The sequence below is a fragment of the Diadema antillarum genome, unplaced genomic scaffold (genome assembly GCF_040938485.1).
Source record: "Diadema antillarum isolate AM-2024a unplaced genomic scaffold, OU_Dant_1.0 seq00000602_RagTag, whole genome shotgun sequence".
NCBI classification, from domain to species: Eukaryota; Metazoa; Echinodermata; class Echinoidea; order Diadematoida; family Diadematidae; genus Diadema; species Diadema antillarum.
Window position 1 is genome coordinate 242,298 of NW_027271530.1, and position 16,961 is coordinate 259,258.

A 16,961-nucleotide genomic window follows, 5' to 3' on the forward strand; every position below is an offset into this window, starting at 1 on the left:
CAAACAATACAACTGTTAAACTATAGGCATGCATGCATATGGCTATTATGACGCAGGAATCATGGCAAAGGCCGTTTGTTGGAATACGTGCTTTCGGGGTTTTTTTTCTCTCTCTCTTTTGAGCCTTCAACCATTTTGTTGGTATTCATCAAATTTCTGCAATAAACTGTCTTTCTTTTTTGGCTTAGGCGTTAAGCTTTATTGCAATATATCTTCTAGATATCCATTGCACATAAATTTTTACCATCAGTGAACATTGGAAAATGGGGAAAACAATTATTTAACTCCCTCAAATTAATGTCAGTAATGCAACATGTTCAAATTCACGTGGCCATTCTCAGTGAAAGCACCACGGTAGTCTGCTTTAACATCTTTCCTTTTTCTCTCACACTCTCTTTCATGTGAATATCGTAGCATTGATTTTGACTGATGTCTTCGAGGGAAACCTAACAGCGTTATTCGCATGTATGAATTTGTTGAAACTACCTTGCAAACTTTGTATTGGGAAGGGTACGCTCTTCTGTACTTTGAATGTTTACCTCTTTGTTACGTACTTGAAATTGCGATTTATGTGGAAAAGAGACTTTGACCACTTCGGTAATCAGTTAGGGCAAGATAATGAACATACGATAAGGACAATGTGCTTGCAAGTATAACCTTATCAAAGAAAAAAAAACTGACGCTTTGCAAACGCCCTTTTGATTATGTGTACGTCGTATCAACAGTGAGGAGTAGTGGAAATACCCGTGTCTTTACAAAAAAAAAGAAGGCCAATAAAAGCACATGGGGTGATATTCACATACAGTACCTGCAATGGAATCATTGATAAACTGCAGAAACGCCACGAGACACCGTTGGTTTTCCACTGCTTAGAAATTTCCGTTCGGACTTTAAGAAAAGGTAATAACTCAGATACATTTCCAGACCTGTTTTTTGTCTTTGTATTGTGTTTGATAATGGTGGCATGTACTTTGTTGAGTTGAAAGAGATTAACAGAAATAATCTAAAATGATGAAAGTTTTGCTGTGCAATTAGTCGCTGATGCATTAATGGGATTATAATGGACGCACACTTTTTCACCATTTTTTACAATTTATGTCAAGAAGTGCAGCTGATTTTGTGTTATACTCACAAGAAATAAGACTGTTATTCATAAATGTGGACTTTTTTTTCTATTTCTCATGAACACATGTCAACTGGGGCGTCGATCCGTTTCACAGGCCAGAATCTGTATGTATATAAGGGAATGAATGAGGAGACTAAGTTTGGGGGGGCATTAAACAGAAGGAAAATTTTGCATTTTCAGAAATAAATCTGAAAATCAGTGATCTGGCATTCAAACAGTAAGAACAGTTGTGGAATATGCTGGAATTCATTGACTATCCCCACATTGATCTCCGCGCGAAGGTCAGGTCAGATGGTGGTGGGATATCCCCTCCGATTTAACTGAGCTTTTGTCACTCAAAAAAAAAAAGAAAAAAAATCAAAAAGAAAAAAGAAATTCAACGATGCGGCCCACAGTTCTGGTGGAACATACGGAATTTGTATCAGATGTAATGGAGGGACACCGTTCAGGGGAAGGACATGTCAGGATGTATCGCCATTCCTGTATGTTTTTGTGTGTTTATAATTTTAGTAATCCAAACTTTGTACCTGGTCGGAAGAGCAAACGGAATAAAAAAAAAAACACCTAGTTTATTCAATAATATGATGATATTTTCCATAAAGTTTGTAATCTTTAGCTATTCAAGATTTGCTCCACACATTCCCTTGATGAAAATACATTCCTATTTCAATCCTACGAACTACAGATTACTTTCTTAGTGATGTGTCTCAATTCATTGCCTCCACCAAAAATTACACATAATGTTAAATAATGGACAAATAATCGGCTTTGCAGTGTAAGCACTGTCCCGGGTCTGCATCCATTTTCCCCGCAATGCCATTAAAGTACATTTCAATATACCAGCACTACACATAGGCCTACAACGTCATATCCGGAATCATGTAGCCAGATAATAACAAGGCACAAACATTTGTGTGTGTGTGTGTGTGTGTGTGTGTGTGTTTGTGCGTGTGGTCATAAATTAATAACAAATCTTTCGATTCGAACCTTCCTGATGAGTAATTTTCTTTCAGAAGATCAGCTGAAATAGACTACATTCCGAAATCACATTGAGCCCGTCACTGCGCTGTGTATGTACACCCAACGTCCTAGTGCAGGTTGACGCAGAGTGACGATCCTGCGTGTTCATCAACAGTGCGCAGCATCTGAATTTTCTCTCTAACACATTCCTATTTAGATATCTATCATACTATATGCCAAGTTCCAAATAATGTGAGGCATACCATCAGTAATGCGCCTTCTTTGTATTTTGAAGTAACATAGGGTCTACTTATTCTAGACACATTTATTTCCAACCAACTGCAAAATTTACTTTTAAGTGTGCGCCACGAAGTGACTTTACTTGGTTATGCTGCTGCAAGTTCATGATATGAAGTCACACTACTTCTAAAACAGTGTCGAGTAACATTGATATCCCAAAACACTATTAATTTGGACAAGTAAGTATGTGATAAGTACAAAATATGTCAAATGCAAACACATTAAACGATACCTACTCTGCAGGTTTCTCATGGACAATTCTGGCAATACAATGGCAGTGAGCAGAACTTCACTTGTGATCATCATTTTTGCTCTCCAAGGTAAGACTTTTTTTTTTTTTTTTTTTTTTACATTGTTTTTGGATGTACCCGAACCGATTTTCATTTCAACAATTTTAAACTTTGAATTCCTATTTTTTGGTATGCTGGGTAATATTTCATTAGTAGTTTCTTCGAATCTCGCAAAAAGTTAAGCGATATTCTCATCTCGACCAATACAATACAATACAATAAAATAGAATAAAAACAATACACTACACTACAATACAATATAATCCCTTTAAGCTCAAGAGATTACTGTTGTTTTGTTGTTGTTGTTGTTGATGACGTGTGTGTGTCTTTGAATAATTTTGTTAATGCATCCTATAGATTCTCCATAAATACGTTGAAATTCTACTTTTGGATTTCATTCCTTTGTGTTCATATCTTCTCCAAGCTAGAATTTCAGGGTTTTAGGATAATGTTATTCTAGTAAACTTCGATGTGATTTCTATTGAATTATGAATAAATTCATAGCGTACTCTGATTACATCTTCAATTTGAAACCCCTTCTCCAGAATGTTACATTTGAACAGTTTATGTGTGGCATTAATTACTGTCAAATGTTGCTTTCATCATCCTTATCTCGGTTTTTTCCCCTTTATGATATAAACTAAAATCATATCACTATCCGGTAATCGTAGATGTTGAGATACAAGCTTACAAAATACATAATGTTTTGTACATACAGTTTTGCATCTTGGGAAATGCGAAGTTTAGTAACGCAGTCGTATGTGTAATATGAAATGAGAAAACGTTTGTTAATGAAATGATGCAGTTGATGAACCGTCAGCAAATAAACATGTTCAGTGTTTTCTTAATCATATGAAATATTTTGAAAGACAATTGTCCACACCATAACTGGGGAAAGACCTGTCGTGTTTTACTTTCACACTTTAATACCATTTCAACAAAGCAATCAATACAAGGATCCCAGACAGACAAAACACCTTGCCTTACAAAATAGTAATACTACATGGTCCTACGAGTAGTCTATGTTCTCAAAATCAGTTCAGGTGATATCTGTTGGGGAAACAGTTGGCCAACATCGCATAAGTGTATATTTTGAAAGCATGTAGTAATGGCAATAGTACTATGTCAATAAGTATTCCAAACGCTGACGCACAGTAACGAAATGTTAGTGAATGACATCCGAAGCTAAGCTTTGATAATGTCAAAATCTATAGGTTATGGCATTCTTTTCCTTTGAACATTTCTATATATAGATAATGTCTCGACGGAATTATCCATGCTTTTCATCTTTGCCATCGATTTTGAGTCTCGTGTATACTGATAAGCGATTACAAATTTTTATCTTATTCATTTTCCCTCCTAAATAACCAGTGGTGTATGCGGCATCGCAATATGCAATAGAATCAGATCCGGGTCAAGATGTGACATTAAGATGCGCTCTTGAAGCTGCTGGTGAAGTCGTAGTGCAGTTCTGGCAGTATGCCAATTCAGAAGATCCATTGCAAATGTGCAGGGACCAAAGATTCGAAACGCTTACAACCGAGTGGCCTGCCTATGGAGTCATTGAATTCGGGGCTAGTGTGACCCCTGAATTTAAATCCCGACTTCTCCTGGATGTCAATTTCGACCTGACACTTGTGAACGTTTCCCAGGGAGATTCAGGATGCTACCAGTGCGGACTTACTGTTGACAGCCTGAAATTCCTTGACAATGTTACCATTCTTATCGTGGCAAACAACAGCGACTCGGGTAAAGGCAATTTGCCTTCATTTTTATTTTGTATGCATGTCGAATAATCATGACTTGATGTGAACTTAAGTAAAAAAAAATATATAGTAGAGTAAAACTTGCCTATAGCGGCCACCTAATGGGAAACGACAAAAGCGACCCCTATGTATGGACAGGTGCAACTATAGACAGGTCAATAGCCATTTTGAATGTCAACACTTGCAGGTATATAATAGCATGGAATACCGCATGTTATTCCAATTTCTAGAAAAAAAAACCCAACAAATAAGTTAGCATGAAGAGCTTTAACTCTTTATGTGCCATTGTTATATCCAGGCAGGAACGTAGTCATGCTTCCGGAAAATATTAAGTTTTTCATATCTATGTAACTTGTATAGATTGTTGTTACCCTGGATAATTATGTTGTAAGCAAAGTTGTAGACAGAAAGCCAAGCTACTAAAGCTTGACGTTATTGTTAACCAATCTATGAGCGTTTTTCTTTCAAATGACTAGTAGCTCCAATATTGGAAAGACATGACCTTTGCACACAAAACAGCGACAGAAACTTAGAATTCAGTAGCAATTCCCACTTGATAGACAGTCACCATAACAATTGCAATCTACACGTGACGGGAATGGAATCATGATAAATGCTTTCATTGTGCAATGCCATTTGACGATTAGATCAGTTTGGGAGGGTTAATTATGCGTTTCAGCAGAATATGCAAACTTGGCAAGTCGTCGACTGTATCTGGCTTGCAAAGCACAATGTAACACACGTAATATGCATTATTACATTACAATTTACGTCATTTTAAATTTCGCTTTAGCCAACTTCTATTCTTTTGATTTTTAGAATAAAATTTCGAGCTTGAGGACCTGGTTGGTATCAGTTTGGTATGAAAGAGTTCGAGGAGATCGATAACGCGTGAAGCTGACGTAACAACAAGCAATACAAGAAGCAGACCAATATCATAATAATTATCCTTATTCGAAGTGTTTTTAATTACTAATTAGTCAGTATTCGTTATTAGGAATTGTCTTTCCATTTGGAACAACTATTCAGGGTAGCTTTACTGAAGGCTAGATCTACAGTCAAGTTTAACTGCATTTGTCGATCATGTCTCTGTGATTCCGACTGAGCTTTGACTCAGTAGAATTTACCCAATGCACGTAACTACGCTAACGTATTCATGGCTGATTTAACGCCACACGCAGTTGGAAATTCAACACTGGGTATAAAATGAGGGCCGCTGGCTACGTTAGACAGCTGACCGCTATATTTTTTTAGTTCTACGTGTATAATACGGCAGTTTCTAGCTATAAGCAGGTGGCCGCTATAGACAGGTGGCCGATATGACATGTTTGAATGTATTCGTATATAATTATGATGCAGATTGGTTGTACGCATCCAAATACACTGGTGATGTTCGAATATTACATCCCTGATTGTCGTGATGTACAAATCGCAATCTCATATAACCCATTCCTTTCACATCAAATCAGGATCCTCTTCCATGATTAAAGCATATAAGTTATTGCCAGTTAAATAGAGATGATTTAAAAAAAAGAAGCGAAGAAATGAAAATATCTTCAAAAAGTAAGACAAAAAAAGAAGAAGAAATTAACAATATTTAATGATAAGGTCAAAAGGTAGAATAATATTATTTATTAAGCAGATGTGGATCTGAAAATATTTACATAATGTCCATGTTTTTCAGGCGGTATCACTGAAGATCCAGCATCAATCGCATATCAAACTATTTTATACATCTCTCTCGGGATCGCCCTGTTTACAGTTTCATCTATTGTCCTGGTCGTTATTGTCATCAGAAAAAGAGGTGAGATCCTTTACGAAGATAGTTTTTTTTTTTCCGAGGTAAAGTCAAACTAAAGACAGGTCGAACTTGGTTGTTTGTGTGTATGTCTGTGTGTTTACTAGAATAGTCATTTATCTGAATGTAGAAATATAACATAAGCAAGCGTATATGCAGGGAGGATGCTGGAGTATGGCGGCTAGTATTTGAAAGCTATTCATTTGAGTCAAATGCAAATTCACAGTGTCATATGAACATGTTTATACATAATATGTGACCGTGCATTACAAAATCAACAAAAGGTCACAAGCCCTGATTTTACATGAGGACTAAAAGGAAGGGAAAAGGGTCAATCTAGTCAATCTGGAGTTTATACTGTACGTATTATCTAAAAACGCAGTTCCTCTTCTGCATAATTCTAAATTCTTGGAGTTATGAAACAAGAGTGATTTTTTAAAGCATTTTTTAGAAGCCTCGTTTCATTTCTATCTTTGTTTTCCCCAGCGCTTAGAAATATGATATCAAGCGCTTTATAAATGTTATGTATTATTATTGTTATTATGATTATTTCTTAGAAAAAATCTTTAAACACACTTCACTTTCAAACTTACTCCAATAACTTTTGAAAGGATGGTGCTGCTGTTGTTTTTTTTTTTTGTGCCACTAATGGAAAGTATATGTCATTAGAGCATACTTCATTTGATATGCTTTGTACGATAAACCCTCCGTTGTTGTTGCAATGGAGTTTTACAACCTGACCTGATTTTGTCCCATTGATTGCACAGAGCACGACTTGGTAATATTAGACCTTATACTCCATAGTTTCTGTACACACTTTCTTGAGTATGTTGTTTCTTTCCTGGTGATTTTAAAATAGATAAGAGAGTCCATTTGAATTGAGTGAAAAAAATTACGACCAAAATCACACTGAAAATGCTCGCATAAAAGAACAAATAAATTAATGTTCAGGTTGTTTAATTAACAGTAGTATTGCCAGTATATAGAATACATATCTGTCACTACAATACAATATTTATTATAATACTGTGATCACTTACATAATGAAGAGTCGGATGTAGTCATCTTAAGTTCCATGTAATCCCCTGGAAATGCCCAAAGATGATGTCTAATGCACAGATGAATGACCCTTGATGCAGGGTGGAATAACCCCTCCGAAGTAAATCAATGGAGAATTTTGACGTTGTGACGGCCATGTCCAGTAAATTTGTGAATGATAATCCAGCAAATAATATCCAGCTAGGGATCAAGCCCGTCACCACTTCAATATAACAATATCTATAAACATGAAAATGGAGTCGGTCACCAATGTACAGCGAAACAATTCTTCGTTGCCGCAGACAAAATGCCTCCCAGGCATTATCTCCACAATCATTGCAGATCAGCAGGTAACTCAGGATTAACTATAACGAGTTGCTTCAGAGCCAGGAGTGACGTAACTCTCCAAAGCAGAGGGGTTCGGTACTCTGCCTACTTCAGAATGTATGTGGCTTTAGGTCCCTTCACCCTTTCTTGAAGATGCTGTAATTCTCTCAAACCCGGGGCTACATGTGATTTTAAGACCCTTCTAGATACCCTGACTCACTTTGTAGTTATGTGCATGACATCATACCAAAAAAGAATAATAATAATAACTTCAAATCACTCTGGGCTACAGGCAATCAGGTAAACATGTGCTGTAGATTTCATGTATTGCAACGTTTAGGCAAATGTGTAGGCATATCCTATAGAACATTCTGGATGGGGTGAGCTCTTCCCTTCCACATGCCTGTACTGTAGCTATAACAAATAGACACTTCTCCATCAACTGCATACATACAGACATTAACGAGATTGTATAGCTTTGGTTGAAACCAAACTTCAGGTTTCTAACACTTTTAAGTGAAATGCTTACTATGACATGCGAAAGAGCTTGTCATAGTTTTTGGACGTTTCAGCCATTCCAAAACCGATTTTCATCAAATATACTTTGAATTCCTCTTACACTGCTCTGTCCTAATACAAAAGTGGTTTCTTTGTATCTCACATAAAAGTTTTAAAAACACAATCCACATCTCCACCAATACTATACCAATCCTTAGTAACGGTACAATACATCATATATCTACCAGTGTGTACATTCATGACAAACATCATTTTAAAGCATAAAGTTTGTTCTTTCAGAATCTGCCCTATCGTATACAAAACCAAGTCTGGCGACTTTTTGTTGGTTTGTGGTGTATGGTCACACACATACACACACATACACATTATATATATATATATATATATATATATATATATATATATATATATATATAAGAAGAGAGAGGATGTTAGAGCGAGAGAGGAAGAGAGAGATACATACACAAGTGGTATTATTTACTATGGTATTAAAATGATGAAAAAGTAATCCTGAATAATTCTAGCATTAACTTCATATTTTGTTCTTTCGGGGGAATATTCTGTCTACCACACGGTATATGTGACCGTGCATCACAAAACCAACAAAAAGCAACCTCTTGATTTTATGTGAGGACACAAAAGGGTGAAAGAGGTCAACCAAGTCAATCTTGAGTTTTTCATATTTTCTGAAAGAGCTTTTCGTCTACATTATACATACGTTTGGGATCATAAGATGAATGGGAGAGTGTGTTTTCAAGGAGTTTTCTTTTTCTTTTTTCTTTTTTTTTTGTAAACTAGCGAGATCAGGAATGTCTAACAGCCCCCCTTTTCCTTTCTTCAACATCCTGTGCGCACTCTTCATTTTAAACATTAATAACGTCTGAGAGAATAATGCTACTGCTTTGAAAATTGGCATCAATCGTGGAAAGAATGTGTTGATAGAGTATGTTTATTACCAAGATAATCTGAATATTTCTTTATTGTTGTTGATCCGGTGGGTCATATCCTGTTTTGTTTTGTTTTGTTCTGTTTTTTTTTTTTTGGGGGGGGGGGGGTACAGATTTATCTTTTGAATAGACCATTAACCTCAGAGCTTTTACTTTTCCAGCGTTTGTCCTTTCTATCCAATATTTAGATGGGTTAGGAGAGTGAATTTAAGTTATAAATCATTTTATAACGCATAGTCTGCACTTGATCACTAAACTAAAAGTCTCTGTTTGGCGATGTTTTGTTGGTTTTGTCATGCAGGGTCACATATTATTTCTTGCTTGTTGAAAAAAAAAAGTCATGAAATCATGCAACAAGTTATCTGTGTTATAGCGAGTTCATCTTCCCAATCTGAATTGCTCAAATGAAGGGGGATGTGGAATGTATTTCTTTACTTATCTATTTATTTAAAAAAAAAATTTTTTTTTATTGCAGCACTTTGATAATGACATAACTTTATACGTATTTAGACAGGCTCGCAGCAGTTAAAAGGAACGTACGAGCAAACCCTGATGGCAATGACGAAGAGATGCAGGCATCGGTTCCGTGTCTTGCCGGAGTAGAGGAGGGTATGTACACAAGTAAAAAGAGAGCAAAATCAGTTTCTGTTATCAAGGTTTCCACTAGTGAAATTTTGTTCCACTCGCATGACACCAAACGAGCTAAATGTGTGTTATTTTGAACAAGCTCACAATTTGAGCTCACAATTTTCAGAATTGTTAAAACATTATGTTCAAAAACCTACCACGGTGAATGGTGATATACAATATGGAAATGCTTGAACCAAAAGAAAAATATAATGTTTTTGAAAAGCTAAAAAATAAAGTGAAGAACACAGCCGACCGTTGATTGTTAATGTAATATGATATGCACACGCGCACACACACAAATACACACGTTGATATTGGTCTATAGGATTCAACGATTTTGTCACCCGCTTAACACGGCCAATCAATGCTTTTTCAAAGAAAAAAAAGTTGAGGAAAGGACTGAAGTGCTCGAGTATTCTAATTCCGATATTGCGAGTATTACAATGAGTATGTAAAGTATTGACTATCTTTTTGTCCATTTTGACTTAAATAATTCTGAAATAATGTCTATGTAACCTTCCAATTTTGCTGAAAGTGGTGTGAAAAGCATTTTGTATTTTTACTCACATTCTTCTTGAACTTGCCTGAGGTTATTTAAAGTTACCCACAGGGGCGTTTCATCGTCAGGATGATTGACAAGGTTCATCATACAGTCAATGGGCCACAAGATTCAGTTTTGCATACATTTTATGCACATAGATTATCAAATACCGGATTCATGAATTGTGATCTGAAGGTTGCTTAATAGGTTCCTGAACATAGGAATGGACCAATTCATATAACTTGTGTAGCGGCACATGAGTATGTTGCGTGTATTTTTGTTTGGCGGCATGTTGACCATTTCAGAGAACACGTTGAAAAGCCCACTGACAGAAACCGCGTTAGTGACATGATTTTACAGAAATGATGGGAATAATAATTTAGATTGTGAAAAGATACATATCGTATAGTTTAAATAGATAGATATATATTTTGGCAACTCGAAGAGTAATTATATATTTCTGTTATATAAAGTCTTTCTTACTGGCATTATTCTTTACAGACGAAATGGACGTCAAAAAAGCTACTCTGACAGTAGGGCCTCCAAATCTTCATGTCGGATCACACATGACCATTGAGGTCACAGTGCCAGGAAGGCAGACGTCTGATGCTCCTCTTGTCTCTTTACGGGTAGAGAAGACAGGTGGTCAGGTGATCGATAAGGTTACGCAATTTCGGATGGAATCCGGGAAGTTTTCGAGAAAGATCCTTGTAGAGGACTTGGGGCAACTCGAGGTCAAGGCCAAAGTCTGTGGCTTAAACACCATAGATCTTGTCAAAAGTGTCATCGTTCAGTTGAAGGGGCGGTTAGTTAAACACTTCTCACCGCGAATGTACAATCCTCATGATATCATAAAGCATGGAGATAACTTTATCGTGACAGACAAGGATTACCACCAAGTTCAAATTTTCAGCAAGGATTTTGAACCAATGGTAAATTTCTCCCCCTACAAATCATTCGCGCCATATGGCGTTGCTTGCACTCGAAGCACATTTGTTGTGACGGATATAGGAGAAGGCTGTGTTGTGGAGTTTTCAGGCAATCGCAACTTTAGCAAAATTAAGCACGAGACGTTCGGATACAATCATCTCGAACAACCATTAGGCATTGCAGTGCATCGGAATGGAAACATACTCGTTTCCGACGGCAAAAAACATTGCATTGTTTGCTTTGATTCGAATGGAAATTTTTTGTCGAAGATAGGAAGCAGGGGGTCAAGTCTCGGGCGGATGGATACGCCTTGGTTCATTGCATTTAATTCTAAACAAAATCTGGTGGTGGCAGAATTCGGAAACAAACGAATTCAGATCTGGGATGTTGAAAAACCTACAGCCCTTCAGACAATCGATGTCACGCACTCAGACAAGATCTGGGACTGCAGAGGGTTGGCCGTAGATGACAATGACAATATATACGTCACGGCTCGGGGTGGTGGGTTTTTCCGTTTTTTGCCACATTCTAGTGAAGAAACAGTCTTTGTCTACACTCGTACGGGAAACTTCCTGGGGAAATTTGGAAGTGGCTTTAACTTTGTGAGAGGTCTGACCGTCACAAGAGAGGGACAAGATATCAAAGCATACGTCGTGGACGGAGCTAATCATTGCATTAGTGCGTACGAACTGTGATTTCCTATAGTTAAATAATCGACATCCTTTCTTGTGCACTGAATCGCTTCAGCAACGCAGTCACCTGCTATTCAAGGGACAGTGTGCTGAAACGATGTTTAAGAATACCACTTTCCACGAGCAAAATCAACCTAATACATCTCGCAACCCCAATAGGTGTATAAATGCATTAATAAAAAATAAATAAAACAGACATATTGAATGATGATATGACTTTTCTGATAGCCTTGCTAAAATTTTGATCACATAAAGGTTCCCTGCAGGAGATCACATTACACTTGCTTTTGTGTAGCTTGGTAACAACCCGGTAACAGTGACACGAGAAGGTTAAGGTCTATTACTTTGAGATACTGACGAGTGCTTCTTGCTAGATAAAGATAGGGCAGTGATAGTTAGGAGCAGGGTTCGAGCCTCTAGTCTCACTGAGCAATGTTGTGTGTAAGCATTTTCTCCCCTCTTGTAACAGGCAAATATAATTGTAACTGGTCAGTAATTGGCGATCCAATGTGAGTGACATTCACGCATGTAAAGGGTCCCACTTCAGTCATCAATCGCAAAGAGGAGGGTGAAGACATTTTAGTAGTGTACCTACTTACGCTGACAAGAAAACGTGAGAATGTTGCCAAACCCTCGTGTTTGCCCCAAATGACGTAAGGATAATAGTTCAAATTCTCTGGACGATAAATGATTCTCATGGTTACCTTTGGAATGCACATTGCCCTAATTGAATGTTATAGGAATTCATGAGAGCTGTACTGATTTGGAGATTCAGAACCGTCGCGTAATATGAACCAGCAGGAGGAAATAGGAAAATCACGTTGCCCAACGAAGAATGATTTTGATTGGGCATAATCTCGGTAATGTTCCAGGGACATTGCAGGATGATGGAGACAGAAGTGAACAATGAAAACTAAATGGTAAGTGTATGCTATGATATTGTTTGTCTTAGCAACATGAGACAACATCATTGAATGTTGTAATTATCGTGCTGAATCATCTAATGTACACAATAAACATGGCTTCAAACGCCTTAATCTCCTCGCCCTCAGATGTATACTTGTCACAACATAGGGATATTAAATTGACAGTCCAAACAGTCCACTATGATTACGTCATCATATGGATGGTCATAAAAATTTATTTTGCGTGGTTAATATTCCCTGTTACTAATGTGAAATGAGCAAAACAATAAGTGTGTGATTCATAGCACAGAAATTGTTGACAGCGAAGACGGCGAAGCATATCAATATTTTCATAGAATCCACATCTTACCAGCGAAGTTAATAAAACAGTAAACAAAATGTTATGCATCTTTTTCGAAAGGCTCTCGTTCTGGGAACAAAAATTCTTATTTTGCTATTCAAGGAGATCATTTTTTTGTTTCATTTTTTCTCTTTTTGTTAAAGTTGAAATTACCATAATTGAATTTGAATTGAACTTCAGTTACATGTGCCGTTTTCTAAAATACAAACAGGCTGGTTCAAATAAGGGTGTTCAGCTGTTAGTATGAAATAGCATAATGTTGAGACAATGAAAACTGAACAAATGGCCTCGTTCTCCACAAGCTTTGCCGATATAACCTACAATTTTATAAGCTTTTATCATATACTGCATTGTAGTTCGTGTGCTTTTGAAAGGTAATGTGTACATATTTATGAATTTAGCATGTCAGTATATTTTGATAACATACGCATGTCCACATCTTACCTTCAGCTTCTGGTTTGCTATTATATTTTAATCACGACATAAATTCTAACTACACGTCATGGACAAAATGAAAACACTACTCACAAGCGCAAATTGTTCAAACTGCTTGCACTCTCATCAGTATTGCCACTCAAGTTCTCTTTTCCATGTCTATTTTTTTTTCTTCGAGATTAATTCAGGACGTTTGTGATATAAGTATTTTCTGAAAGGCAAGGCACTTATCCTATCGTTGATATTTGCCTACAATGTCCGTCTCTGAACTCTTTCTCGCTCTGATTGTATAAAGTAGCTAAGAAATATTTTCGTTCGTGATACATTTTGTTTTTGTTAAGGTTGATATTGTTTGATGACAAAGTTGATGTTCACGTCAATTCATGGCATTCATGGCTGATTTTGTGTGCCATTGTTATCCCGAAATGAGATTTTAAAAAAGATGAATAAATGCAGTAGAATATTGCATTTTCTGTTTGTTTGTTTGCCCTATTTTCGTCTATACCAGATGTTGTTTGCAGTCGAAGTTTACAATTAAATCACCTAACGGCATTACTTGCGATTATGTAATACGGATATTTTCCTGATTCAAGGGGACGTTAGTTTCTTTTTATGAAAAAAGTAAAAAAAAATAAGAGAGTTGAAGTTGAATTTGTATGTGCGTAAAAGGTCTTTCATTTAAACCAATAGAGACTTCTGTGAAGAATCGATAATGCCGTTTTAATGGAAAGTTAGTGTTGGAAGTTATAATATTAGGACCAGTTATTCGTTAGTTTCTTCATTCATTCATTCATTCATTCACTCATTCATTCGTGTTTTTATTTTCATTTTGAATCAATATACATAGGTAATGCAAACGTCAAATGATAACATATCTTGTAACGTATTTGTAATACATCTTGTTTCATAAAGAACTTGGTGGAAATGAAAATTGAGGGGCTGCTAAAAAGCGAACTTGTATTGTGCAGTCCCCTCACTTTCTCACGTCACATTACTACAATACATTAATACATAGCCTACAACGCTACAATACATGTATCGTAAAAGTTAATGATGGAAGTATACACTTTTCATTACATCGACGGTAACATGAGGCAAACGCACTCACACACACACATACACTCACACACACACACACACACACGTACAAGCACACACATTCCTCGTATACACCGTCATATGATACTCGTATCACGTTATTGTCCTTGAATGATCGCAAAACCTGCTTTATAAGAGTATGATATTAATGATGTATATGTAATATATATATATATATAATATATATACATATATATATCTTTTGTACGTTGTAATATTGAATTTTTATACAGCTTACTTATATAATAGATTTATCAGAAGAATAAAAAATAGACGTAGTTTTTGAAATAATCATTTATATCATATTAACTTTAAATGCAGTAGCTTTATCCCTTCTAAAGTTATCCGACTTGAAAGGGAAGAGTGTACAAAGGGTTATCAAGAAATGAAAAAGGGCCTCTAAGACATACCTGATCTCTCTACTCTACAAAAAAGAAAGTTGTACAAAAACTACTGAAAATGCACTTTCCCATTCGTTTTATTATCCCAAACTTAAGAATAATGTAGAAGAAGGGTAGTTCCTCCAGAAAATATGAAAAACTCAATATTGACTTAGTTGACCCGGTTCACCTTTTTGAGTATGTATATATATATATATATATATATATATATATATATATATATATATATTATATATCCAATTACATACGCAACGATCTTCTGCCATACATGTATTAACTAAGTTACACATTTTCTCCTCCCTTGCATTTTACGTCAGAGGTTTTGTGGAATAGAAATAAAAGAAACTGAATATTAAACGCATCAGCTACATTCCAATTTACTTTCTCCCTTCTTTCTCCGTCTATCTCTCTCTCCCCGAGTCTCTTATGTTTTAAACGTGAGATAAATCATGCATTACATGTACTATAAATTGGACAAAAAATAAGGAAGGATCAAAACCGAACCATGGAAAAAGGACGGTTTGACAGCTGGCATTACCCCCAACAAGGCCACAATGTCATTGTTGTTATCTTTTTACAAATTAACAATGTTATTGTCACGACCAATGGAAGAGAGCTATGACATAGCCAGTTGAATTATCACAAAATTACATTTATTATAAGTAAATTCTGTATCACAATTAAATGGTTGCCATTGCAACTGCATTATCATCACATTGACATCAATTTCCGAAAATTAAATTATCTCATGAGTTCCAACGAATATAAATGCACTTCCCTGTGTTAATCGACGACTGAAGTCTAGTCCATTCAGCGATTATAATTGACTGCGTTATAACATCATTGAAGCGGCTCGTATAGGATGGCAGCTCGTGCGTTGACGGCGGCCCAAAAGGAACATCCGGCGTTCAGGAGGCAGCATGCATGCTGCATCCCCGGTGTGGGTAGACACTGTGGTGCTCGGCTTATCAACGCTGCGTTGACGGCACCATGGCATTAAAACATGTTGACCCCTCCTTCTCTGCGATGTGGAGTACGAACTCAATATTATGTAGTACGACTCGAAGTGAAGCACGAACTCGGCTCGGAGTAGGTGCGGCACAGGGACTCGGGGTAGGAGTATGAACTCAGGATAAAACCCTTAAGAAATTGGAACAAATTTCCACTAGCTGAAAATCGTACCCAAATTCCATATATATAATAACTCCACATTTTCAATCCATGCTTCATAAATCTCATATACATTTGCCATAAATTAACCTATGACAAAGTCAATTTACCGCTGGATAAGTTATCACTTACCCTGACACAAATCCCCATTTCAATTATCCGTTCCACGTCAACATACATATCATAATTGTCAAATATCTCTGTAAAATAACATTTACTGATAGACTTTCTTCAGATTCTATCACAACCATAGTTATTAAAAATCAAATTCACTTATTCTTCAATTTCTGCCACACATCTATCTCAACTTCCTCAGATTTTCTGACATTCAGATAATATTCTCAAAATGCAAAATAATGCTATCACTTGCTTAAGCGCTGACTGTAAAACTGATAGAAAAACTATTCAACTCACCACCATTGTGGGCTCACAACTCCTCCCAAAATTAACGGTACTCGAACTCGAGGGCCATGGCTCCTCAAAACACAAACTCGAGGGCCCTAGCCTGTTGGCTCCTCCGAACACAACTTGACTCTCTGCTGCCAAAATGAAGAGTGACTCTCTCCTACACTGTGGCAATGCAACCTGTAGCGTCGGGCGGGTCTTGGCATTCAAAGTATCCCTGACATTCGCCCTTGCCTGGAGGCGATTACGTAATACTACCTGTCTCCCTCTCTGAGTGGAGTCAATACATTTCCACTAAGCTACTTATTTTTTTCCTTTACAA

The 16,961-nt window shown here is 36.7% G+C and overlaps 1 protein-coding gene across 4 annotated transcripts; it reads left to right on the forward strand.

Annotated features, from left to right (window-relative positions):
- Positions 1-255: 255 nt before the first annotated feature.
- Positions 256-14,012, forward strand: LOC139735823 (uncharacterized). Of its 4 annotated transcripts, none has more exons than XM_071646572.1 (6): positions 256-900; positions 2,630-2,706; positions 4,048-4,425; positions 6,127-6,246; positions 9,582-9,680; positions 12,605-14,012. In XM_071646572.1, exons 2-6 carry the CDS (start codon positions 2,637-2,639, stop codon positions 12,655-12,657), a joined length of 720 nt encoding a protein of 239 aa, XP_071502673.1. In that variant the 5' UTR covers positions 256-900; positions 2,630-2,636; the 3' UTR covers positions 12,658-14,012. The 4 variants fall into 4 exon arrangements, with proteins under 4 accessions (XP_071502673.1, XP_071502675.1, XP_071502671.1 ...); XM_071646574.1 differs by having other exon boundaries at positions 9,586-9,680; XM_071646570.1 differs by lacking the exon at positions 12,605-14,012 and having other exon boundaries at positions 9,582-9,918.
- Positions 14,013-16,961: the final 2,949 nt, after the last annotated feature.

What these genes read in the sequence shown, in the direction of transcription:
- LOC139735823 (XM_071646570.1), top strand. Translation starts at nt 2,637, where the DNA reads ATGGACAATTCTGGCAATACAATGGCAGTGAGCAGAACTTCACTTGTG. An exon ending in CATCATTTTTGCTCTCCAAG is followed by an intron (nt 2,707 to 4,047) that starts GTAAGACTTTTT and finishes CTAAATAACCAG; the next exon opens with TGGTGTATGCGGCATCGCAA. An exon ending in GGCAAACAACAGCGACTCGG is followed by an intron (nt 4,426 to 6,126) that starts GTAAAGGCAATT and finishes CATGTTTTTCAG; the next exon opens with GCGGTATCACTGAAGATCCA.